Genomic DNA, 27,183 nt, shown 5'->3' on the forward strand with positions numbered 1-27,183 from the left:
GAGAGATGCTACAGAAGCTGCTTGATAAGTGTCTCCTGCATTTTGCTTTTAACTCAGATTTCCAACATCTTCAGCTTCTTTGCTTTCAGATTAATGCTGGTACTGATGCAGGACTACTAATCCTGAAGTTATGACATTTGTTCTTACCTTTTGCAAGTTGAGAAATAAGATTTAATAAATCTTGTAAATTCACCAGGAAATCTACCATGAGAGCCATTGGATTGTGAAAACAATCCAAACTATTCACTTATTTCCTCTCCAAAGGAAACTAGCTGTTCTTTCTAATCTAGGCTAAGTGTGCACTAAATGTCCACACCACTAGGTTAATCACAATGCCAACAAACAGGAATAAAAAGAAAGACTTTCATTTACAGAGCAGCTCAAAGCACTATAAAGCCAGTGCAATTCCTTTTGAAGTATAATTGCCGCATTAGTGCAAGAAACACAGTATCCAATTTGCAAACAGCAAAATCATGCAAGTACCAATGTGATAATAAGCACATAATTTGATTATGTAATGTTGAGCATTGGACTAATGTTTGTCAATGCACAAAATGATGTATTGCATCCTCTAAGTCCACACAAGAAAGTGGAACAGATGCACAGAACATAAACATAAACACTAACAAGTCATTGACAGTGCCTCTGTCAGTGTAGCATTTCCTTAGTACTGCAAAGAGAACATCAGCCTATACAGATAATAAATGATTCCTTGCCAGTGTTGATTGGAGAATAATTTTAGGTTTGCATTCATTGACCACAGTGTATTAGTGTAAAATCTTAACTTGATGTTGTTCAACTATCTGTTCACTTGATTTGAAATAAGGCACAAAAACATCAATTGAACCACCAATTGAAATTAATAGTACTGAAAAATTGGAAGAGTGGAGTGAAGGGAGTCAACTATATAAGAGCTCTGACACCAGTAAATCAGAATTTATTGAAACATAATGCAAATAATTTCATCAAAGACAACTTCAGCAGATAAACTTCAACCAGTTTGATTTATTATATTTTGCTTTACAAAACACATATTGATCACTGGAAGATATTCAATCATTTTTTTCAATCAGGGCTTTTGAAACACTTAAACCAATTAAACTTTCTAAAATTATTCTATCTTATCATCACACACTTGACCAATAAGATAAAGCCCTTTAATTATCATTAAGTATTCCTAGAAAAGTTCTGTATGTATAAATACATGTTTCTTCTCTTAAAACCTTAATATGAACTCTAATTACTTCAGAAACTAAATGTGAATTACAACATGAAACAAGGCTCATTGAAGATGTTAAACTGTGCGATCTACACTGTCTCCGTATTGTCTACATTAATGTTTTCAAAGATTTTCAATCAGTCATTTTCATCAATTGCACACACATTAATTGCTAATCTAACTTTTGATGCTGGTATTAACTTAATTTTTGGAGAACTATTTAAAGTTTACTGTAGGTGCACACTGTTATAAAATTACCGTTTTTAGCTCCGATCTGCAAATTATAATTTTTTTAAAATATGCTTATTTTAATGCCAATCATTTAAAGTTTCTTTGCTCTCATATCTTGATTTGTTTTTTCTACAGTGGTTTCAACAATCGTGGAGGTTTCTTCATAACCTTGCAGTTCATTGTCTGCGAATGTCTCAACTGCTTCAACCATTTCTATCTTTTCATAGTATTTATACTTCGGCTCCTTTTGTTGTTTCTTATCTGATGACAGTGGCTGTGTTGGCGTGATAATTCTGGTTTGTTCCTCACCATCTTTCTGTTCTTTGTGATCGGTAGTAAATTTAGATCTCAAATCGTCAGGGGCACTTGGTTCTGGGTGGGGCTGAGATGGACCACTGAAAGGTATTGGCTTGTTATCTGAGACTTGTGAGGGTTCTGGCACTGATGGTGGTGGTGCTGGGGGTGGTACTAATGGTGGAAGTGGAGGTTTTTTGGGTTCTCCGTTAGCATCTGATTTTCTATCATCTTGCTTTTTATCTTCAAACTTGTCTTCATCTTTCTCAGTACTGGAGTCAAATCCATTTTCTCCATCACCATTTCCATTGTGTTTTAATGGCGTGGGCAGGCCTGGTTGGGGTTGGATATCAATGGGACCTGGATGGCGATCATCATCAAAAGTTACAATAACTTGACTCCTCGCAGGAACTGATGCACTGAAGAATGGATCCATATAACTGGCTTCACCTGTAACCAGCACACGGTGCCCTTTGGTGTAGAACTCTGCTGCAGGTACTACTGGTCTCTTGTCCTTTTTCATTCTCTCTCTCACCATGTTACACAATGCATCATAAACTCTACTTATCTGTGCTCCATCTGGTACATCATCCAGGCCAGCATCCCAGACTCCCTCTTTATCCTCATTACTTTTCATATTTCCATTTTGAACATTGATTTCTGAATATCTTTCCAGTTTTCCTTCCTCTTCACTGGCACCTGAAAACAGGACATCTTTGCTTTCCTTGAAAGTGGCATTTGACTTGTGGCATATGGCACAACCAAAGATACATCAATAAAGATAACATAATATTTTCCTTATAAGCTGATTACTTTACCAATTCTTGAATAGCTTTAGATAAATCATTCTTAAAATAAAATAATAGTTGAACCAATAAACTAGTTATTAATAAATCTATATATAATTATCTAACAAAAAATCACAGCTTATGTTTATGTACTCTACGTAAAACTTACTAAAACGTTCATAGGGACAAGAGCTGTCAATCAAAATACAAACAGAAAAGGCGATGTTAGGGTAAATGAACATTCTAGGGAGCATTTTAAAAGGAGCAGAAAAAGGTAGAGAGTGAGGAATTCCATAGCTAAAGGCATTGATGGAAATGGTGGATCAAATAAAATTAAAGATGCACAGAAATGGAAGAATGGAGGTATTAGAGATGTAGAATTTGGAAATACTTGCAAACAAAGATGAGAATTTTAAAAATGCTTATTGGAAAGTGAATGTAAGTCAACAATCTCTGGAGTAGTGAGTGAATGGAACTTTGTACATGTTAGGATATGGGCAGTAGGTTTTGGGGTGAGATTAGGTGACAAATCTGAATCGATTAGAATAATCATGTTTAGAGGTAACAAAGTCACAGATGACGGTTTTAGCAAATAGATTAGTTGAAGTGGCAGATATTGTGGATCAACAAATAGGTAACCTTTGCAATAGATTCAAAACTAGTCAATGTCAAACTACTGGGGAAAAAAATTCAAAAAATAACATGATACTAAAGTACTACAAGTAATACCAAATCTAGCTTTTAGATGTACAGGTGACCCCTGCATTATGGAGGGTTTGCATTCCTGGAAAACCATCCATATCATGATTTTCTATAATGAGAAATTCTCTTTCCCGTTGAATCCCATGTTATAAGTGGAGATGTGATCCTACAGGATGTGTTTTTTCTCTCAACTGTAATAATAGTACTGAGGCTACTGATTCATGGTGGGGAGGTGAGGGGGTTGGGGACACTTTAGAGATTGCCTTGTCAGTTTCCAAAGAAAATCTCCTAAGTAGCCAGCAGCTATGTTTGAACACACAAACAACTGCAGATGCTGCAGCAAGACCCCACCCCCCCACCCCAGCGTCAAATTTTTGAAAAAACTTTAATTTTATTTCCAGTAAAATTCCTTTATGTGGTTGTTTAAGTTTACAACTTGCTCCTAAACTATGTTAAATATAATTCAGTTATATTTAAACCTATAACAGTGCAGAGTGCGAAGGACTCTATGAGCTCTTAGTGTCCAGCAGAGCTGCGCGCTTTAGGATAAGAACATAAGAAATAGGAGCAGGCCATCTGGCTCATTGAGCCTGCTCCACCATTCAACAAGGTCATGGCTGATCTGGTCATGGACTCAGCTCCATCTACCTGCCTTTTCCCCATAGCCCTTAGTTCCCCCTACTATGCAAAAATCTATCTAACTGTGTCTTAAATATATTTAATGAGGTAGCCCCCACTGCTTCCCTGGGCAGAGAATTCCACAGATTCACTACTCTCTGGGAAAAGCAGCTTCTCCTCATACAATCCTAAATCTATTCCTCCGAATCTTGAGGCTATGTCCCCCGGTTCTACCAGTGGAAACAACTTTCCTGTCTCTATCTTATCTATCCATTTCATAATAGGATATTTGGCACTCTGAAGTTCACAGATGGTACTGTAATGAGATTGATTGCAGAACGATAAAATTAGTTGCACTGGTGGAGAGATATTTTTAATGCCTGTCCTCAAGATGGGGTTAGGACCTTTAGGGCCTCCGCCTCCACTGTTGTCTAGACCCAGTAAGAATGCCACATATAGTATGCTAAGTTTGGGATTTCCAATGACAGCAGGGAGTTTCTAATATGAGTGGAATGAACCTCCTGCTCCAAATATGATCTGCCTTCACAACCCCATCGCTCATCCCCAAGATCTTCCACTACTCTCAAATTACAAGTCTATAGATTGCATTGGTGTCTCCTCAACTTCCTCTTACAGTTTTGATTCTCAAATTGCTGCATTACATTTTTAATTTTATTCTCAACCTGAATTTATAAAAAATTAAATCAGTTTCAGAAAAAAAGCCAAACATGTCAAGGGAGTCTTTTCAAGGTTATGAAGATTCTGTCTACATCTAACTATAGCCAATACAGAACTTCAACTGCAAAAAAATTACAAAATAACTCCAGCTTGCATAGTTAAAGTGAGGTAAGAATTACTACAGAGCTGTCAGACATTAATGACACCATACTTTAATTTTAGTCTTACCCTTGCCCTCTGGAGAATCTTGTACACACTCATATTGAGAACTTGTGTCCAAAGGGCTAGTTTGTGCTTCACTCACCACTATGGATTGCAATCTGAAAAATGAAAAGCATCCATTTTGTAGCTGGATAACTGCTGATACTCCAGAAACACAATTGGATAGCATTCCCATCTACATAATACAAGCAGGTTCCAACTTGACTTAGGTAGGAAGAGCAGGACTGGATCATGAGGCTCCAATTGACATGTTTATCATGGAACTGGAAGGATCCATTGAATTTCCTGCTACATTATTGGTTTGACCAGTGCCACTACCAGATAGATCATATTTTCTGATACATGAACACAAGCACAATCCTGTTCCAAAGTTGCTTCCATCATCCTCAATCTCGAACCTCCATTATCAAGCCAGAGTTCAATGTGACAATTGGGTGTGCTGCTTACTGTGGCCACTAAGGACTCAACAGTAAGTATCAAAGCTTAGAGCATACACAGTGTAAGCTACAGGCACTGGTACCTCAAAAAATACAGCTGCATAGAATCCCAATGTGCATATTATGAGTAGGTTCCAGCTTGATTGGCAGGAAACTGGAGCTGGATCAAGAAGCACAAAAGGCATACTTCTAAAAAAAAAGGAAAGTATTTTTTCCTTGTGGGCCTGGTGTGCAAAAAAAACTTACTGTCAAGATGTGGGAATAATTTATATTCCCATTATGAATATTATGACCTAAAAATGCAGCACACTACTATTTACCATTGATGGACATACATAATGAATATATAATAAAGCAAAATCATAAGGTTGGCAGGAAGGCAGGTTGGCAATGTGTGTTGGTATGATTGCACATAGCCCCTGGCTATCTTTGATGGCTTTAGCTGCCACCCAGCTTAGTTTGCAAGGTGAGCAGTGGTTGCAGAGTTTAACATCCAGGTAGAGTGAACAAAATTGGATGAGAGAATTCTGCCTTGGTAAGCAGCTCCCGGCAGTTTCATCTGTGGTGAGATAATGGTAGTGGTCCAGTGGCTGGTTGGATTCACCACCCTCGGAGCTCTTGGCATCATGTCAATTATAGAAAAGGATGAAAGTAATAAAAAGTAGGGGTGGGGGGGAAATCGACCTCAACCTGACTCACAAAAATGAAAAAAGTAAATGTGTGCCTGGAAAAGTTCAAGATCCAGAGATTCTGTGTATGTTGTAGCTCCACATAATAAAGAATGAATGGTATTTTGCTTATAAATCTTCTGTCAGTATTCAGAGGGTGATTATCACCTGTCGTATGTGATTACTAGCAGTCTCTTGTCTCAATTGACAAAGGGATAGATTATTGCACAGTTACAATGTCCAGTAGATAATGGTTTAAATTGTGCCCAATTAAGATCAAAAAAGTTCATGTGAAACCAAAGCTGAAAGTTTTACGATGATCCACGGCATACTATCATCCTGAAGTACACCTACAAAAGGAAATAAGGTAAAAATATTTGCTTGGCAATGGGGAAAGAGCAGGGAGCGGGAATAATTAGACAGTTCTTTGACAAAGCTAAAATGAACCAAGTGTTCGCTTTCCATGTTTTAGCACTCTATGATTCTATAACTTCAATATGTTAATTAGGGAGCATTGAAAGTGTGAACCATAATAATCCAGTAACCTACTGGTAATCTTCGTCTGCAATAAACCGCTTGTAGCGCTCCAGCTCATTTTCCAACGATTGTTGGTACATAACAACTTGTCGACACTCATTGGCACACATTTCCAAGCTTGTCTCAGCTTCTTCTGTCTTCTTCCTCAGGTCTTCTATTTGCTCATTGTATGATTGCATCTGATCCAAGTAATGCCCCTCCACGGTCCTGGCTATCTGCTCTTGTGTTGCACCCTTTGAACACAATGATATGTAAATAATCTCCTTAATCATTTTGTTATACCATATTTCATTATTTAATCAGTGTTTTTTATTGCAGCAGGTGATAACTACCAGAGCTATTGTCTTCAACTCAGTGGTATCACTCTCACCTTGATCAGAAGACGCTAAGGTTATGAAAGACCCTGCAGAAATGTGTTTCATTCTGTGACATTGGACTCACCTTCATAGAGTCTCACAATGGAGACTTAAACACATTTCTATTGAGCCTTTCATGACTTCAGGACATCCTAATGCATTTTACCATCACTAGGGTACTTTTGAAGAGCTGCCTCTTCTGTAATGCAGGAATCTATGCTCACATTCCAATATAGTTTTTTTTCAGAAGTCATGGTGTTTGGTGTAGTTATTGATCCAAGGCCCTGTATGTCTTCTCAGGTAGACACAAAAGATACAAAAGCACTTTACATAGAAGTCTAAGAAAATACTATTGGTGCCCCAGCCAATATTTATCCTTTTACAAAACTGGTTATTTTATCATTATCCAATTGATTCAGAAACCTTTCTTGCATGAGTCATCTATTGCACTATTTCAAAAAGGCATTTAATTGAATGCAAGTGCTTTGGGAATCTACCTGAAGATAATAATTGCATGATTCGCAGCATTGCACAACAAGCCCTTTGAGAAAGAAATCTGGACTGTGTTGTTGTCACCAAGCAAAGTCAGCCCTTCCTCACTTTTCTTAAGTGTAAAAAGTACAAGAAGTTGACCTAACCACAGAAATATAGAGGAAGGTACAAAGGAACTTAAAGACGCATAATAAAGCATTATCAAACACTGACTTACATTTGACCAATTCATGATAATGGCCCTCAGCCATTCCCTTTCATAAATATACACCATCAATTCATTATCAGGTGTAAATGTGAAAGAAAGAAATTCTCTATGATAGCAGAGACAGAGAGTGCAGAGGTACATAAAACACAAACTGCTGCTCTTCCTTAATAGTTGAAACTCCCAGATTCCTTAAGGCCTCAGGATGGAAAGGTTTTGGGCTGTCTCCTGCTCCCTTCACCTTTGTGAATGTATTCAGTCCTGTGGAAGGTGAGGCTTCCTGCTCAACCCATTGTAATAAGTGTTGCACCATTTATTTCCTGGAGATCCAACAGCCAGACAATTGCATCGGCCCTTGGGAAGTGGCTAAGTGCGCCCTCAAGAGCAATGGCAATGGCTCCATATACTGTATGTCCGCACAGGCTGCGAAACACCAAACCCAGAACCAGAAATGTGATGAGAGACCTTTCTTTAAAAATGCAGCATGTTGTTATGACCTGGAAAGCAGTCCTGGAAATGCTGCTGGAAGCAGACTCAATAATCACTTTTGAAATTGGAATTGGCTAAGAACGTGAAGGGGAAAGAAATCTGGGTTTATAAGGATGGGAAATAAATGCTGGTCTCGCCAGCAATACTTGCACTCCAAAAAAATGAACATAAAAAGCAGCGGATTTCATTGCTCTTAAAAGAACTGGTGCAAATATAATGGGCCAAATTGCCTCATGTGCAATATCATTCAATGATACTTTCCACAGATAACCTGCCTGAGAAGATAATCATCCAATTATTTCTTTAACAATATGAAAATACTGCATAAAATATGTTACGTCAGCAGGAACCATATGGACAATTTGATATACGGTCTCATTCCCAACTAATCTCTTTTATGCTTTTCATAAGGCATGTTGCTATCATTAGGCACAGGAGACAGATTTTAAATAACAAGGGTTAAAACTGTATTAAGCTGACCTTTACAAGGTTATAAAATGAAATCCAGATGCCATTTAATGGCAGAAAATGCATTTAATTTTTATGTATGAGAGAAAAACAATATTAAAGTTTTTTTTCCCCACTTATAATAAAATAAATTGGAATGGATGCCCTGACCAAACTGATGTGAGTTGAAGCTACTATATTCTGACAGACTGCCAAGAGTTTTTAACTAGCTATGCTGAATATGCATAATCATTGCGTACAGTCTACAAGTTAATAGATCAGAGGCTGATACAGTTTGACATTATATTTTTAAGAAGTGCCAATACAGTTGTGGTGATCTTTCAAGACCTATAAAAATTTTAAACACTAATATCAGATTTAATGGATATTTAGTTGCGAGTTATTTATCCATTTACTGCATGATACACATCCACACTGGGACAAATAGCCAGGGAAGAATAATAAAAAGAAATTAAACAGGAATAAAAGTGACCAAACCTTGTACAATAATGCACCTGCGTCCAAAGCTGCATAGCACCATCTAGTGCATGGTTTGAAAATACAGCTACGTTGCACAGTAACAAGAATTTGTGGTTATGAAGAACCTTTAATATCAAAGGTGCTTCGTAAGAGCATTATCAAACAAAAGTTGAAACTAAGCCTATAGGGAGATGTCAGCACAGAGTTCCAAAACCAGTCAAAGAAGTAGGTTTTTAAGGAATGCCTTAAAGGAGAAAGTGATAGAGAGGTTTACAGAGTTAAAGACCTAAGTAGGTAACAGCAGTGCTGTCAATGGAAAGCAATTAAAAATTGATAACAAGTAAGAGGCAAAATTGGAGACATACCCAGATCTCATAGGCTTGTCGGGCTGGAGATGCAGAGGTAAGGAGAGATCAGACCATGGAATGACTTGTTAAAAAGGATATCATGAATATTGAAATTTAGGTCTTGCCACTCTAGGTTAAAAGGTAAAATGGGTGAAGGGGATTTAGGATATGGGCAGCAGATCTTTGGATAAGCTCCAGTTTAGGTGCAGGGCAAATCTCAACGCCACCTCATTCCCCTCACAGTACCATGACAGAGGCACATGGAATGTGAAGTCAGGCTCTCCTGAAACATCCTTCAGAAATGCAGGTAGTAACAGCTCCAAATCTAGGAGCCACCTCCTATGTGGATAGGCCATTTCAGTCCCATGATGCTTTAATGCAACTTGAGGAACCAACCATGATAATGGCCCTCATGACACCTTTAAAATCAGTGCTCAAAAGCAGTACACCATTGTAGTTGTGTTTTTACCTCAAGAGTTCAAGTGCCACTACAATAGGTTGAAAGGGAAATTGTTGATTGACAATAGTCCTCCCATGATGCATTTTGCAATGTCCTCCTATATTAAAGTGCTGCATTTATGCAAACTCTTTTTCTTCAATATCTGACCCAGTGGCAACTCCGTTCAAAGTTTAATAAACTGCACCTCATTAAACAGTTTATTAGCATTTAACTCAATAAAACTGAATAATTGCAGAGGGATCCTTCACACTAATGCCCAGATGGATTTTATTATGATGAACTCAGGTTTGCTGGATTTACTTTACACACCAACTGACTTAATTTTTAACCTGGCTCTGTTACATACAGGGACAACTTCTGTAAATGAGAAGTATTAACAGAAAATGCTGGATGTGTTCAGCAGGATAGGCAGCATCTGTGGAGAGAGAAACATAGTTACGTTCCACTATTCCTCCACTGCAGCTACACCCTTTTTGAAACCATCTGAAAGACATTCCATCAAAGGGCCCATCTTCTCAAGCAGTAGCTCTTCTTCTCCCTATAAGAGGAGGGACCACTCTTACAGGAGAGCTGACATCAAATCTACACATTGGTGACTGAGTTGAAACTTGATATTTTTGAAACATTAGAGATTACATATCTCAAGCTGAGGAAGGCAAAAATGGGCATTCCCTTCCATTGCACTGGAATGGTGGTTACCTCGGAGCTTAACATAGCTGGTGATTCATGACTTGAGGGCTGGTGGACTTGCTTTAGGATATTCATGTAGCTCTGAATCTCAGCTAGGTTCTGTGGAGAGAGAACAGCAGAGAAAGGTATCAGAAATTGAAACAGACTTAGCCTGAAACAGACTTAGCCCTGAAATTTCAGTTCCAAGATACAAGTACCATTCTGATACTGTATATTTTAAAAAGGGAGCAGGAGAATCCCTGTGGAATTTCAGTGTCCTGTAGTTTCCCTAAACAAAAATGATATTTAATTCCACAAAAGCTATAGAAATTAAAATAAATTTAACTATCTTTCCAATTTTCTGCATGTTTCAATTATCGTGTCATATCATAATTCCATTCTGTCTTCTGCATGGAAGTAATCAGGACAAGGATGGGACATACTGCTGAATTAGTTAGGGCTGATGTTTATGCCAGGGACATGCCTGCTCTCATTCTATTTACCGCGTCTCCACCTTTCAGTATTTTTCTGTTCCCTTTACTCATGTATCCAGATACTTTTCATTTAAGCTATTCACATCAACCAGCTCCAGTGGTAGTGAATTTGCCATCGTAATTACACTATGAACACATTTCTCCTGGTTTCATTACTAGATTTGGCTTTAATACCAATTTCTCTCCCTATACCTTGTTTCACCCATAAACCCAAGGTCCCCCTCAAAGTCTAGATCACAATTATCTTGAAGAAATCTTAAAAAATGGCATCAATTTCATTATTTATTTAACTCATAATAAGGAGGTGTTTGTGAATGGTGAAGGTCTGCTGTCCTGCTGGCATTGATTTCAGTCTGATGTTCTCAGCATCTAAGATGGAGTTTATTAAAAAATAAAACTGCCAGAGCATTTTGATACAGGAGCATGAGTTGTAGAACTTGGTGAACCTCAAACCCTGAAGTCATGCACAATTCTGCTCCCAGTGTCTTAATCTGCAATATGTCCAGACCCCTCTTCAACCCCTGAGCTCACAACCTACTTTGACACCTGAATAAGCCATGCTTTGATTTTTAAATTGTCATCATTGTTTTTACATGCATAAAGAGTCTCACCTCATCCCTATCTCTGTAACCTCCTCCACTAGCATAAGTTACAATGATTCCCATCTTCTTCCAATTCTGGCTTCTTGTGCCTCCCATTAACGTGATTTTTTCACCAGCCACCTACACTGGGGGTAATTAACAGGTACCAACAGCTGCGCTATCAGCTGTTAAAGCCTAAACTCTGGAATGTCCCCATATCTCTACCTCTTTTTCCTCCTCCAAGATAATTCTCAAAATTTCCCTTTGTGACAAAGCATTTGGTCATCTTTCCTGACATCTCTTTGCATGGCTCAGTGTCAAATTTGCTCCTGTGAAGCATCTTGGAATGACACGCAGGAAAAAAAACTGCTACATAAATATATTATCGTTATTGTTGAAACAATGCTGGCTTCCTGCTGACAAATTCTATCAATGATATCTGTTAAACACATGGCAGAGATCCCAGACCTGGCCTAAAGCATTAAGGTCAACAACTGTGCTGCTCAGTTGGTGTAGGCAGCATTTATTCTATTATTTAGACAGAGATATTGTTAAAATTGTTCAGCAGTATTGTTGAGTGTTTCTCTTCTTTACAAAAGAGAATTGAGCTGCTGCCTCACAGATCCAGCAGCCCAGGTTTAATCTTGACCTCCTTTGCTGCACTTGTCAGAATTTGCACATTCTCTCTGTGACTGTTTGGGTTTTCCCCCAATGCTGCACCTTCCTTCAACATCCCAAATTTATCTGATTGGGAGGTTAATTAGTGCCTGTTAATTACCCCTAATGTAGGTGGCTGGTGATAAAATCAGGGGATGTTAATAGGCAACTGAGAGACAATAGGTTACAGTAAAATAAGGTGAATGGAATTGGTCTGAGAGTCGGCATGAACTCGGTGGGCTGAATGGCCTCCTTCAATGTCATAAGAAAGTATGACAATATGCATATCCAGTAATATTTTGAAAATGGCCCAAATTTAGTTTTATCTGTGGCAATTTTATTGAGGTTATGAATGAACAATAGGACAGGTAAATTAAACAGCATGAGGACATATCAGGAAAATAACAACTTCTCCTTGGAGCAGAGAATGTGAAGATCTGACCTAATCTAAATTCCAAGATGATGAGTGGTTTTGATGGAGCAGATATAGTCATACAGCTCCTTTGAACCACCTTCAAGTAAGACCATCAAGTGATTTTACAGGTGAGTGGGCCAATTACTAGAGGTCATAAATTCAAAGTTCAAAGATATGAAGGGAAGAGAAGAGTTTTTATTTGGCTGAAGGGTTGTTGTGCCCTTCCTGTAAAGATAGTTGAAGTTGATTCGGTAAGTAGATTTAAAAGGTAGCTGGATAGATATTTTTGGGAGGAGGAATGTACAGGTTAATGAACAGAAAGCAGTGGTATTGGTTGTTAATTGAACAGCAAGCAGAGGTACCGGCACTGTAAACCGGATGGCCTCATTCCATCATTTTTTTATGATTCTAGGATCTATATTGTTTTAACATATCGCATCAACAACTGTCCTTCAAAAACCTGCTTCTCTCAATTGACAAATTCTCCTTACTGGTGAAAAATAAATTTCACAAGTATGAATTTTACAATCATGAATTCAGAATCAGGAAGACCCAAAGGCAAACACAGAAAATTTAGGTCATTCAATAATTTTCACAGAGCTTTTGATCTAGGTAACTATGGAATCATAGAAGAGTGGATTGCAGAAGTAAGTCTTTTATTGCATCAAATCTGTGTCAGTTCCAGTGAAGAGCAATCCAGTCAGGCCCACTTCCCGAACTCTTAGCCTATATCTTGACATTTTTTTCTCTTTTAAATATTTGTCAACTACGCTTTTGAATCTGCATACACTGTCTTATCAGGCAGGGTATACTAACTTTTAACTGTGTAAAAACTGTTTTTCTCAAGTTATTTCTTGTTGTTTAGTCTCTCACCTTGAATCTGTTCCCTTTGGTTATTGACCTTTTAGTTATTGACATCAGTTTCTTTTCACTTCCTTAAATTCTTTCTGATGTCAAAAAACTTTCCTCAGACTTCCCTGCTTTAAGGAAAGCACACCCAGGTTCTCTACATTATCATGTGAACGATGATCTCTCATGTCCCTCATCATAGAAACAATTCTAATCTTCCTACAAAGCCTTGACTTCCTTCAGAAAGTATTGTGCCAGAATTAGACACAATTCTCCAGTTGAAGTCCAGCTAGTTTCTTATAACTAGCTCCAGTTATCAAAATTAAGTTCCTCTTGTGAAACAGAGTACAATGTGCAGTTGCTACTACATTACATAGCTAGCATTGCAACCAAGGACAGCTTTCTATACTATACCTTGAATCATAAAGGACAAGTTCCCATATGCTTTAGTAATTGTTTCATTAACGTATTCAGCAACATCATTCCAGTGTCCCCTTATTCTTAAGTTTTGTTTTAAAGTGTACTATCTAGATTACATTTTTTCTCCTCGTTTTGCTCACCAAGATATTTCGTCTAATGCTTCTCCATATTGAACCTCATCTGCTTTTAATCAGAATGAATATAATGAGCAGTTTTGATTATTGAATATTTTTGCTTACCAATACTGTGTGAAAATAAGTGATTGCTCAAAGAATGATGCTTGAACATACCTTCATGTTTCTTTCTTTAGTGGAGTCTATGTCTTCCTGCAGGAACTGAGTACGGACCTGGAGTTCCAGATTCCTTAATAAAGCTTCATTTATATCCTATGGAGGAGTCACATTTTCATGACATTTATACAGGCCTGAAGGTTTATTCGTTATAGTGATAAGCAGACCTTAAACTGACCAACTATAACTTATAGACCTATAAAATTCTAACATGATTAGACAATCTAGATGCAGGAAGGATGTTTCCAGTGGTTGGGGAGCTCAGAACCAGAAGGCACATTCTCAGGATATTGGTAATGGGTTGTGTTACATTGAACTGAAAGTTTTTCACCCAGTGGATGGTAAATCTGTGGAATCCTCTCTCCCACAGAAAGCAGTTCATTAATTATATTCAGGAAGGAGGGAAGTATGTTTCTTAATGCTGATCCAAGGGGAGAAAGCGGGAACAGGGTACTGACGTGAATGATCAGCCACAGTCAGTGGAGCAAGTCTGAAGGACAGAACAGCTTACTACTGCTCCTATTTTCTGTGCTTTTCCTTTTTACTATGTAATGCCTCAGTCTGTAGTATGCTCTGATGTCTTCATAACCATATAGAGCTTCTTACTCTGTTCTTCATCTTTTCCAGACTTCCAAAGGGCAACCTAATTATGAGGAGACTATGGCCAGGAAACTGTCTAAAGATGAGAACCTGGCCTTTCAGAAGTGAAACACTTTTACATGCAAAGGCTCGTTAACGTTTAGAACTCTCTTCCATGACGAAAAATTGCTAATTTTAAATATGAGACTGATAGACTTTTGTTAGAAAAATTGTTGAGGGATATGCAGCAAACAGGATTATTGGGTTAGGTCACAGAGTGGTCATGATCTCATCGACATTCAAGGGACTGAATCACTTGCTCGCATTCTGTTGTTGCCATGTTCTCTCAAACCACAGGTGCTGCATAGTAGTGGTGTAACTAGCCACTTTGGGGATTAGTTTAATATGGATCCTGATTTGGCTACATGTCAGTCTGCTCTGAATCATCATATTCTGCCTCAGTCTTCTCCTCAGACAAATAATACTGCTTGCTTCAGCTTCATTTCATAACTTTTCATTGGAGTTTATAATGTGAATGAGCATAAAGCAGAATGTGACTTACTTTGGCTGAAAGACCTAAATGCTGTAACGTTTCACATAACTGTCAGAAAATTAAGGTACAGTGAAGCCAGTTGGAATTGAGGCAAGAGGGGCAAATTAGTTAATCAAACACTAGGTTGTCACTGATTGAACTAATAAGCAGAAATGAATGTACACTGCAGGTGCAAAAGCAAAATACTACAGATGCTGAAAACTGAAGACAGAAAAAGCAAATCAGGTAGCATCTGTGGAAAAAGAAACAGAGTTAATGCTGCAGGTTGATGAGTGTACAGCAATTCTGTTTTTTTCTTTTTCTATATCTGCATGCTGAGCATTTCCAGCATTTTCTGTTTAATTATAGATGGGGCCTTTGTTTTACATCTCAGCCAAAAGACATCACTTTCAGTCTCCTAGCGCAGCATTTCACTAGTACTGCACATCGACCTTGATTTTGTGCTCAAGTCTGTGGAGTCAGACTTGAGCCAGTTGTGGTCTTACTGAGAGGCAAAAGTGCGACTCAACCAAAATTGATATTTTTCCTTCCTAATGGCCCAGTATTAAACCATATAAAACATTCAGTCATTGAGGAATCAATCAACCCCTGTATTAAATTCAATTGCACATCTCTGGTGTTCAGTTGCAATGACTGGTTTACTCACTTCATTGAAGACTAGTTGTAAGTCAATAATCTTGTCTGGTAAAAAAAATATTGAAGGAAAACAACTGCATGTTGAGATACTGATCAGCCATAATCTGACTGAATGGCGGAACTGTCTCAATGACCATATCACCATAAGACCATAAGATATAGGAGAAGAAGCACGTCATTCGGCCCATCTAGTCTGCTCTGCCATTGATTAAATGGCTGATTTTTTCCCCCTTAACCCAATTCTCCCGCTTTCTCCCTGTAACCCTTAATCCTCTTGCAAGTCAAGAACCTATCAATCTCTGTCTTAAATATGCCCAATGATTTGGCCTCCACAGCCTTCCACGAAAATGAATTCCACAGGTTCACCACTCTCTGACTGAAGGAATTTGTCCTCATCTCAGCTCTATATTCTGAGGCTATGGCCTCAGATCCTAAACTCTCCTACTAATGGAAGCATCCATGAAGGCCTCCTCTCCTTCCAGAATGTTATTGCATTGCTGCCCATTCTAAACTTTGAATGGTAGCAGGTATTTTTAGTTATCTGACTGAGAACATGCTGTATCGTTTACTATCAAAAAATCTTTTGTATAATCTATTGTTCTTAGTTGTACAAAACTCCATTGATTAATTCATTTAAAGATAAATTGAATGTTAAATTTATTTTGTTTCAAAAGATTATTTCATTCTTTAGTTTGTTCCGTTGTTTAGTTTGCAGACTATTTAATGTGACTTTTGGACATAAAATCAGTGGAGTCACATAGAGATGCCTGATTTATCATGAAAAGCTAAATTTTAGACAAAGCATCCTGCAACTGGTGGTTCAGCAACAGTGATCAGCTGTTGTCTGATACTCGCTGGTAGGACATAGAACATCTCTAATGCAATCTGAGCTCCATGCCCCTATTCAAAGAGCACACAATGCCTTTTGGTATCGCTTCAGAGTTCAAAACACCTCTTTACAGTGAATTCTGGCTGACAGGTGCCAGATTGCAAAAAGACCTTGAAAATGGTATATGGTACATGCATCTAGAAAATGTAAAAAGTGGAATATAATTTAAAAATATTTTTTATAAGAGGTAAAATTGTAAAATTCAAAGAGTAAAATAGAAATGATATGAAGCAAAGTCTTTCTATTTTTGTATAATTTCTTTCAGTCTCATTCTTAAAGCAATAGGTGAATGCAACATCAATTAAGTTTACTGCACTTATCTTTAAGTCCCATTCATTCTATGATGTTAAAGTTCAGCACTGTAATGTTGCAGAGAGTGAGATTTTTTAAAACAAGTAGCCAGTTCAAGGATTCACTGTTTTTTATAATAAGGAGGCACAATCTAGCATGACATTTTTTGGCTATTCTCTTATGCGATGCTGTTAGCATTAGTGTTGATTCCTGGTCAACTAATGTACCATCTTCCTACAAAGCAACCAATCACCAGCTATATCCCAAAGCTCCTACAAAGACATAGTTGTACATACTTGCAGTGAACAGTAGAAATGAATGATCTCACCTTAATCAGGTCTGCAACACTATCCTGCAGTTGTTCATGATGTTCACATTCAGTCCTGTATCTGAAAGGACAAACAGAATGTTTGAAGTACAGAAAATGTACAGTGCATTCATTTTACCACTGTTATTTATAAAGCAGCCTTAATGTACAAAACATAATCAAAAAAACCAGAGCAACTTAGAATACTCCATTTCACCCTTGTGAACAAAATCTGTTACTATACTAAATTGGGCCTAATTCTCTTAAGTGATCTCCTGCAGCAGGGGAATATTTTTGTGTTTGGTCTCATGTAGGCACAGAGAAGATTACACAGCAAACATACTGAAAATGGCCAATTTAGCAAAATAATGGAAGTGCATACAGCAGAAAAGATTGAACAGGCTGGATGCTACACTGCAAAAATGACTACAATTGGGTAATAGAAGTCTAAAATTTGTTTTAAATTGATTGGCTGTATGTAGGCAAGACACTTCCACTTATGGGGAGATCAGAAAACAGTAATATAATTTTTAAAGTCTGTCATTGATAAATCCAGTAGGTTTATTCAGGAGCAAGCTTTTTATCCAGAGATTAGGGGCAATATTAAACTTACTGCTGCAGATGAGTAAAAAGCAGAAGTGGAATCAAGCAAAGGATTTTATATTGATCGGGTTGGATGAAGAGAGCTGGCAGGAAGCTTAACTTGATCAGTTTGCAACTTTTGCAGTTGAATGGCCCGACGACATTTTAAGGATATAATAATTATTATTATTGGAATATATGTAATAATTAAGATTAATATAACATGTAATTTTGATTCCTAAGCTAAAAACATCACATCCATAATCCTACTGTAGTAACATGAGAGGAGATTTTGTGATCACCTACAAATCACCTGCACATGATGCTAATGTATGAAAAAAAGTCTGTACAGAGCATAGATCTCCCAAAGCCATGTTTTGCACAATGTTGGCTCCATCTCCAAAGATGCTGTCTTTGTGAAGACAGAGCAATCTGAGCTTTAGTCCTTTGTGTAGGAGGCCAGAACAAGTCTACACCAATCTTATACAAGGGAAATGCAGAGAAAAACTGAGCTTTCCCCATGGTTGGCTGGCTATCAATGCCGTTGGAGCATTAGGGATGTTTCTATCATTCAGAAAAAGTCAAAAACATCAACTCTATTACAATTAAGATGCTTCAAAATTATTAAAAATTACAAAGCTTTAAAAATGAAAAAAGTAATTAAAAGCAATTATAACACTTAAATAAACTAAAACAATTGAAATATAAATTAACTGAAACTTATAGTCCCTCATAGTTGTTTATCCCCATTCAAGTGAATAGAGAGGCTGCTCTACTTACATATCTAACCCCGCAAAGGTTGCTTGGAGGGAGTCTGCAGTGTAACTGCTGAGGAATAGCTACAAAGTTTACTACACGTGGAGTTTAGTGGTGAGTCCAAATTTGGAGTACGGATGGGAAAACACAGATGAACTGGTACCACTTAGTTCAAGATATGAGGGAGTTGTAAACCTTGTGGAAATTACTTGGAGAGACAATGGGGAGTTGTAAACCTCGTGGAAGTTGGTTGGAGAGATAATGGCAAGTTATGCACAGAACTGCTAGCAAACCCTGAATGCTTTTACTTTCAGAAGGTGAAATTATTTAACATTTGGATTAAAAGCCGTTTGCTTGCCTTTGAGTGCCATGCTTAATTTGGAGAACATATAGGTGGATACACAGAACCAATTAGTCACAAGCGTCAAGTATAATTTCTCAGATGATTGAACAGGAGTTGGATACTTAGCCCCTCAAACCCTTACCAACATTTAATAAGTCTGTGGTTGGTCTTTCACCTATCTTCATATCTCTGTCCAAACCTCACTAGCAATGGTTAAAAAAAAGTTTGTCAATTTTGTATTTCAAAGAAATGATTGGCTGAACATCATGTACCATTTTCAGACATGTTCCTAACTTCCGCCACATTTTGTGTACAGAAGGGTTTCCTTACTTGTCTTCAAAGACATGACTTTAATTTATAGGTTATGTTCCATTCTCCAACCATCAAGAATGATTTCTTGATCTCCCCTATCTTAATACTGTATGTGATCAACTTACCCACAGCCCTCAAAATTCCAGGGAATGCATGTACAGTTCAAGAAGGTGATCTGAAAACTCACGTTTCCCTCACAAAATCAGAATGTAGCACAAACTTCTACTAAAACTACTTAATCATGAATCCATTGTCTCTTTCAATTTCATTGATTAAATGCCAGTTAACAGCTTTATTACCTTAATTAGCAGAACTGAAAGCAACAATGAAATGGCAATCAAACTGGTCAGCAGGGCAACAAAGTTAGTCTTTTAACCATAAATTGTTACTGATAACTCTTGGATTCATTTCAATCTTGATTATAACATGTCCACAGTCTCTGATTCCTGCCATTAATCATACCAGAGAAATGTTTTCACCTCCTATATTTTGCCTCTTTCTATCAGGCCCCAGAGGAATAAAAACATTCTATAAACCAGGCTAACTTTTGTTCCTCTTTTGTGCAAATGACTATCTACCCTCTGGTGTCAGTGTAAAGCTCCTGGTCATAATAAAAACAGAAAATGCTGGAAATACTCAGCAGGTCAGGCATCATCTATGGAGAGAGAAACAGAGTTAATGTTTCAGGTCTATAGCCTTTTATCAGCACCCAGAGATTTAGAAAACAGGCACGTTTTAAATTGCAGAGACTGGAGCGAGCCAGAGAGAACAAAGGGCATTTCCATGATAGGGTGGAGAACAAGGGTTACTAAATGACAAAGATGATGTTGATGCCAGCTGAGAGAGGTGGAGACTTAGAGCGAGATGAATGAGAATAGAGGAGAGAAAGTAAAAAGATGTTTGAACTATGAGACATCTCCGTACCCTGCCCAGAAATGCCAGTCATACCCAGATGAAGCACATTAGTAAGGCCCTGTACCTCTTCTTGCTGGAACAGGTCACCTTTTGGCACCTCACTACTTCTTGATGTTTCTCCTGCACTCGTCAGCTCAGTTACTATTTGAGGTGTAATATGCTGGAAGTACAAGCTGATACAGGCAGAGTGAGGGCTGAGGGAGATCTGGGATCTCATTGAGTAGTGGGATTGATGATGTCCCTCATTAACTAATCATGGTTAAAGATGAGGGAAGAAACAAATAAATGAAGGAAGAGGGTGAATGAAAGACAAAATGGTCATTGAAAAAAAGTAAGCTGAAAGAAACATTGAATTAAAAGGAAAACAAAAACCTAGGATGATTTACACTGCCATCAGTGATCAAATTAATTTGATGAACATCCTTTTGCTTACAGCATATTTTTCCCTGAATTTGAACACCTGTGATTATAATTTTTACCAAGGAATAGACAAAGCATGGTCTAATTTCACCCAAGGATGAAAAGTTAAATCTGGCCTCTCAGGTAAACCTAAAAGATTCCTAAGGCACTTCTTGAAAAAGATTAAAGTAGTAAGGTGGATGGGCTAAGGTGCATTTACTTAAATGCAAGAAGCATCAGGAATAAGGGAGATGAACTGAGAGCTTGGATAAGTACATGGGACTACGATATTGTGGCTATTCCAGAGACATGGCTGATATCAGGGCAGGAATGGATATTGAATATTCCTGGTTTTCAGTGTTTTAAAAGGGATGGGGGGGAAGAAGAGGAGGAGGGGTGGTGTTACTGGTCAGGGACACTGTTACAGCTGCAGAAAGGGTAGATAACGTAGAAGGATCCACGCTAGAATCAATATGGGTGCAATTTAGGAACAAGAAAGGAGCAGTTACCCTCCTGGGATTATTCTATAGACCGTCCCGGTAGCAGTAGGGATACTGAGGAACAGATTGGGAGGCAGTTTTTGGAAAGATGTGAAAATAACAGGGTTATTATAATGGGAGAATTCAACTTTCCAAATATTGATTGGCACCTACTTAGTGCCAAAGGTTTAGATGGGGCGGAGCTTGTTAAGTGTGTCCAGGATGGATTCCTGACACAGTATGTTGACAGGCCGACTAGAGGGAATGCCATATTAGATCTAGTTTTAGGTAATGAACTGGGACAGGTGACAGATCTATCGGTGGGTGAGCATTTGGGGGACAGTGACCATTGCTCCATAACCTTTAGAATTGTCATGGACAGGGATGGGAGCAAAGAGGACGGGAAGGTATTTAATTGGGGAAAGGCAAATTATGAGGCTATAAGGCGAAAACTTGGGAGTGTAAATTGGGATGACATTTTTGAAGGGAAATGTACTATGGAGATGTGGTCGATGTTCAGGGATCTTTTGCAGGATGTTAGGGATAAATTTGTCCCAGTGAGGCAGAGAAGGAATGGCAGGGTGAAGGAATCATGGGTGACAAGAGAGGTGGAACAACTAGTTAGGAAGAAGAAGGCAGCATACATAAGGTGTAAGCAGCAAGGATCAGACAGGGCTCGTGCGGAAGATAGAGTAGCAAGGAAGGAACTTAAGAAAGGGCTGAGGAGAGTGAGAAGGGGACATGGAAAGGCTTTGGCGAGTAGAGTTAAGGAGAATCCCAAGGCTTTTTACTCATATGTGAAGAGCAGAAGGATGGCTAGAGTAAAGGTAGGTCCGATTAAAGACAAAGGTGGGAGGATGTGTCTGGAAGCTGTGGAAGTGGGTGAGGTCCTCAATGAATACTTCTCTTCAGTATTCACCAAGGAGAGGGGTCTTGATGATGCTGAGGACAGTGTTGGTAAGGGTATTGTTCCAGAGTATGTAGATATCAAGAGAGAGGATGTGTGGGAGTTGTTAGAAAAGATTAGGACAGATAAGTCCCCGGGGCCTGACGGAATATTCCCCAGGCTGCTTCGTGAAGCGAGGGAGGAGATTGCTGAACCATTGGTTAGGATCTTTGAGTCCTCGTTGTCCATGGGGATGGTACCAGAGGATTGGAGGGTGGCGAATGTTGTCCCCTTATTCAAGAGATAGTCCAGGGAATTACAGACCAGTGACCTTTACGTCTGTGGTGGGTAAGCTGTTAGAAAGGATTCTAAGAGATAGGATCTATGAGCATTTAGAGAATCATGGACTGATTAGGGGCAGCCAGCATGGCTTTGTGAAGGGAAGATCTTGCCTCACAAGCCTGATAGGGTTCTTTGAGGAGGTGACCAGGAAGATTGAGGAGGGTAGTGCAGTGGATGTGGTCTACATGGATTTTAGTAAGGTGTCTGATAAGGTTCCGCATGGTAGTCTTCTTCAGAAGGTCAGAGGCCAAGGGACCCAGGGATGCTTGGCTGTGTGGATCCAGAATTGGCTTGCCTGTAGAAAGCAGAGGGTTGTGGTGGAGGGAGTGCATTCAGATTGGAGGGCTGTGACTAGTGGTGTCCCGCAGGGATCGGTTCTGGGACCTCTACTTTTTGTGATATTTATTAATGACTTAGATGAGGGGGTGGAAGGGTGGGTTAGCAAGTTTGCAGAGCTGGGCTGACAAGTGGCAGATGGAGCTCAATCCAGAGAAGTGTGAGGTAGTACACTTTAGAAGGACAAACTCCAAGGTGGAGTACAAGGTAAATGGCAGGATTCTGGGCAGTGTGGAGGAGCAGAGTGATCTGGGGGTTCATATCCACAGATCACTGAAAGTCTCCTCACAGGTAGATAGGGTAGTTAAGAAAGCTTATGGGATGTTAGCTTTCATAAGTCATGGGATCGAGTTTAAGAGCCGTGAAGTAATGATATAGCTTTACAAAACTCTGGTTAGGCCACACTTAGAGTACTGTGTCCAGTTCTGGTTGCCTCATTATAGGAAGGATGTGGAGGCATTGGAAAGGGCGCAGAGGAGATTTACCAGGATGCTGCCAGGATTAGAGAGTATGGATTATGAGGAGAGACTAAAGGAGCTAGGGTTTTACTCATTGGAGAGAAGGAGGATGAGGGGAGACATGATAGAGGTATACAAGATATTAAGAGGAATAGATAGAGTGGACAGCCAGCGCCTCTTTCCCAGGGCACCAATGCTCAAAACAAGAGGACATGGCTTTAAGGTAATGGGTGGGAAGTTCAAGGGAGATGTCAGAGGGAGGTTTTTCACCCAGACAGTGGTTGGTGCATGGAATGCGCTGCCTGGGGTGGTGGTGGAGGCTGATACATTGGTCAAGTTCAAGAGATTGTTAGATAAGCACATGGAGGAATTTAAGATAGAGGGATATGTGGGAGGAAGGGGTTAGATAGTCTTAGGTGTGGTTTGAAGGGTGGCACAACATGGTGGGCCGAAGGCCCTGTATTGTGCTGTATTGTTCTATGGTTCTATGGTTCTATGGTAGTTCTCCCTGGTGACCTGAACAATACTTATCTTTCAACGAACATCAGTTAAAAATACAACAATCATTTGATTGTTACCACGTTGCTGTTTACCTGGGAGTTTAGCTGACATGTTTCCCCTGTTGCAATAGTGCCCACTCTTCAATATTGGGAATTGGCTATAAAACACCTTGGGTGATGTGGAAGTCCTAAGACGTAAAACTGGAACACAAGGATTTCCTACTTTCACTTTACTCGTGCCTTAGTATCAAACCTTCCTACTTTAGTCTGGGTTTGTCAAATACACTTTTCTTTAATTTTAAAATAACTTCATTTACAACAGTTAAAATAAAACATTATCTTCCTTCTGCAAGATAGATTCCAGCCCTTGCTATGCCCATTGGTCCTTGAATGCCTCCAGTATGCCAGAGGATACTGCTCGTTCTCTCTCCAGTGACATCTTGGCAAGAATATAACCTCGGAAGAGGAGCAGTCAGTCAGCTTGGATGGAGATCCAAACGGCTCACTGCTTGGACTTTGGCCAGGTGCAGGAGCAGACTGATGACAAGTCTCCCAACCAATTCACTCTCCACTGCACTGGACATCCATAGATTAGGAGCAAGAGACTGGATTGCAATTAGAGGAGCAACCTTTTCAAATGCTCAACATGGACAACAAACTCACTCATTCCAATGTGCATGATAAATGGTCTCATCCAGACTACAGAAATGCTGGGCATCTGTATCCGCATGAGAATACCCAAAGAAGGTTTTTTTTTCACTACACTCAGTGTTGTGTTATAATAACGCACAGGGACAAAATAAAGGAAAAGAATCCTTACTGGGTGCGATAGTCATCCAGGGCACGCTGCGCATCCTTCAATTCCTGTTCAAGACGGTTAAGTTCATTGTGCAGGTCCCAGATTCTCTGCTGGTTCTGCTTAATCTGTTCAGTAAATACATCCTCAAGACCCGAGAGCTCTTTGACCTGTCGCAGACTCTCCAGCTGCTTGCCAAGTGAAGTGCTACTTTGGTTAAAGGTCCGGGTTCGATTGACGTATCTGCTAAAGCGGATGTTGAACTCTTCTAAGCTTTGCAAACCTGGCTTTGCAAAATCTGTCCCGGTCCACACACTGAACGGGTCTGATTTTTCATCTTTTGCCTTCTCCACCTCATGTAAGTCACACGTTCCAGACATTCTGGTGCGTGAGGAAACGTCGACTTTCTCTGCACCTGTTTGCAGGATGCTTTGGATCAGAGTAAATGCATTGAACAGACTCCTCCTCTACTGGACCGCATCAACAGTATTTGAAGGGCCAGCGCACCCCCTTCAACTAGAATAAATACATTTCAAAGCAATGCAGAGTCCCAGGCAATATGTGTATAGATCTCATTGTATTTTCTTCCAGCAGTTTTCAAACGCATTGTCAATAAATTAATCATGGATGGACAGAGCATTTCACTGCTCACGGGGATTAATCATGTGTCTCCACAAAACGCTTGCATTGAAAATTCCATTGACACACATAGCCAGCTCATGTGCTTAAAACTTGCAAGCCATGCCTAAATTATTTGTTTGTGGAAGAAGTGAGTGACACAATGCATTGTTCAGCACTTTATAGATAGAATTCAGTAAACAACGAATGAGCTGGTTGATTGAAACACATTTTCAAAGCGGAATCAGAATCAGGTTTATTATCACTGACATACATCATGAACTTTCTTGCTTTGTGGCAGCAGTACAGTGCAAGACATAAAGACATAAAAATTACTGTAAGTTACAAAAATAAATAGTGCAAAAGAGGAATAACAAGGTAATGTTCATGGGTTCATGGACCGTTCAGAGATCTGATGGCGGAGGGGAAGAAGTTGTTCCTGAAAAGTTGAGTCTTCAGGCTCAGAGAGTTGATGGATAAGAAAGAAACATTAAAGTACATGGTAGTGCTACGTAGATCCATAATGTCAAGGGGAGTTGATGGGAGACAGTTGCGGCAAAAGTAACAATAAACGCCTTGTTGATGCTTGCTTCCTGGAAGGACTCCATTACGTTCTCTGGCTCCATTGTATCTGTTCTACTGACAAGATGTTCCACAACAATGCTTCTTGGGGTATTTCCTTTTCCTCAACGATAGCTTCCCCTCTGCCATGGTTGATAAGGTTCTCAATCCACATCTCTGCTGTCACCCACTTTCCCCCCAGCGAGAGCAAGGAGAGCGCTACCTTTGTTCAACGCACCGTCTTTTGTTATTTCTGTCACCGAGATTCTACCACCAGACAAGTCTCCTGCTCCCACCCCTTCAGCATTCCAAAATGGACCCTTCCCTTATCGATTCCTTGATCTACTCTTCTACCTCCATCAACACTCTCCATTCCATGCAACCAAAGGAGATTCCCTTTAGAACAGAGATGTGGTGGAATTTCTTTAGCCAGAGGGTGGTGAATCTGCGGAATTCATCGCCACAGACGGCTGTGGAGGCCAAGTCATTGGGTATATTTAAAGTAGAATTTGATAGGTTCTTGATTAGTAAGGACATCAAAGGCTATGGGGAGAAGGCAGGAGAATGGAATTGAGAGGGAAAAATAAATCAGCCATGATTGAATGGCGGAGCATACTCGATGGGCCAAATGGCCTAATTCTGCTCCTTTGTCTTATGGTCTTATGAAGATGCAACACCAGCCCTTTTACCTCTTCCCTTCCCGCTTTCCGAGGACACAAACGTTCCTTCCAGGGAAAGCAGTTATTCACTACCACTTCTTCGAATTTAGTGTACTGCATTCGGTGTTCACAATGTACTCTCCTCTACATTGGGGAAACCAATTGCAGTTTGGGTGAATATTGCGGATCACTTCTGTTCAGTCAGCAAGAATGACTCTGAGCTTTTTGTTTCCTGTCACTTTAATTCTCCATCTGACTCCCACTCTGACCTTCCTACTTTTGGCTTCCTGCAATGCTCCAACAAAGCCTAACATAAGCTCAAAGAACTGCATCTGATCTTGTGTTTAGGTGCACTGTAGCCCATGGGATGCAAGAATGAATTCAACAATTTTAGATAATTGTTCTTTCCTGTTTGTGGCAGAATTGTCCAGTTCTGGTGTAAGGTCATCCAGCTGTAACATTAACTAAGTTTTTCTCTCTCCACAGACCTGCTGAGTATTTCCAGCATTCTCTTTTATTTCAGATTTCCAGCAGCCTCTGCTTTCTACATTTCACTGTTCCAACAATGTTTTTATTTCTCTCTTTTGAACTTATTCATCTCCTTCTACTTATGCTCCTTCAGACAGATCAGCTATGATTAACAAGCATTCACTTCCCTCTCTTAGATGGTACCAACAGCACTTCTATCACCTGGACAATCTCAGTCTACATTCTATTGTAGACATTCCCTTTGTGTGCCCCATTCCCAACCCCTCTCTGCAAATTAAAGCACCTCCATTTTCTCACTTTTTCAGTTCTGATGAAAGGTCATCAATTTGAAACTTTATTTCTGTTTCTCTTTCCACATTTGCTGCCTGACCTGCTGCTTATCTCTGGTAGTTTTTGGGTCTTATTCCAAATTTCCAGCACTTTTAGTTTTTTCACTTTTCAAAAGAAATTGT

At 39.3% G+C, this 27,183-nt stretch overlaps 1 protein-coding gene across 1 annotated transcript; it reads right to left on the reverse strand.

Moving 5' to 3' along the window:
* Positions 1–1,541: 1,541 nt before the first annotated feature.
* Positions 1,542–24,784, reverse strand: LOC127567990 (filensin). The gene is made up of 7 exons (XM_052011234.1): positions 24,429–24,784; positions 17,322–17,382; positions 14,046–14,141; positions 10,370–10,459; positions 6,407–6,627; positions 4,759–4,850; positions 1,542–2,443 (listed from the first exon to the last, which is right to left on the reverse strand). The coding sequence occupies exons 1-7, from the start codon at positions 24,782–24,784 to the stop codon at positions 1,542–1,544; spliced, it is 1,818 nt and encodes a 605-aa protein (XP_051867194.1).
* Between the last annotated feature and the right edge of the window lie 2,399 nt (positions 24,785–27,183).

Source organism: Pristis pectinata, chromosome 3 (genome assembly GCF_009764475.1).
Source record: "Pristis pectinata isolate sPriPec2 chromosome 3, sPriPec2.1.pri, whole genome shotgun sequence".
Taxonomy (NCBI): domain Eukaryota; kingdom Metazoa; phylum Chordata; class Chondrichthyes; order Rhinopristiformes; family Pristidae; genus Pristis; species Pristis pectinata.

What these genes read in the sequence shown, in the direction of transcription:
- LOC127567990 (XM_052011234.1), bottom strand. Translation starts at nt 24,784, where the DNA reads ATGTCTGGAACGTGTGACTTACATGAGGTGGAGAAGGCAAAAGATGAA. An exon ending in CTAAAGAAAGAAACATGAAG is followed by an intron (nt 10,460 to 14,045) that starts GTATGTTCAAGC and finishes CTCTCTCCACAG; the next exon opens with AACCTAGCTGAGATTCAGAG. An exon ending in AGATTCTCCAGAGGGCAAGG is followed by an intron (nt 2,444 to 4,758) that starts GTAAGACTAAAA and finishes TCCTGTTTTCAG; the next exon opens with GTGCCAGTGAAGAGGAAGGA.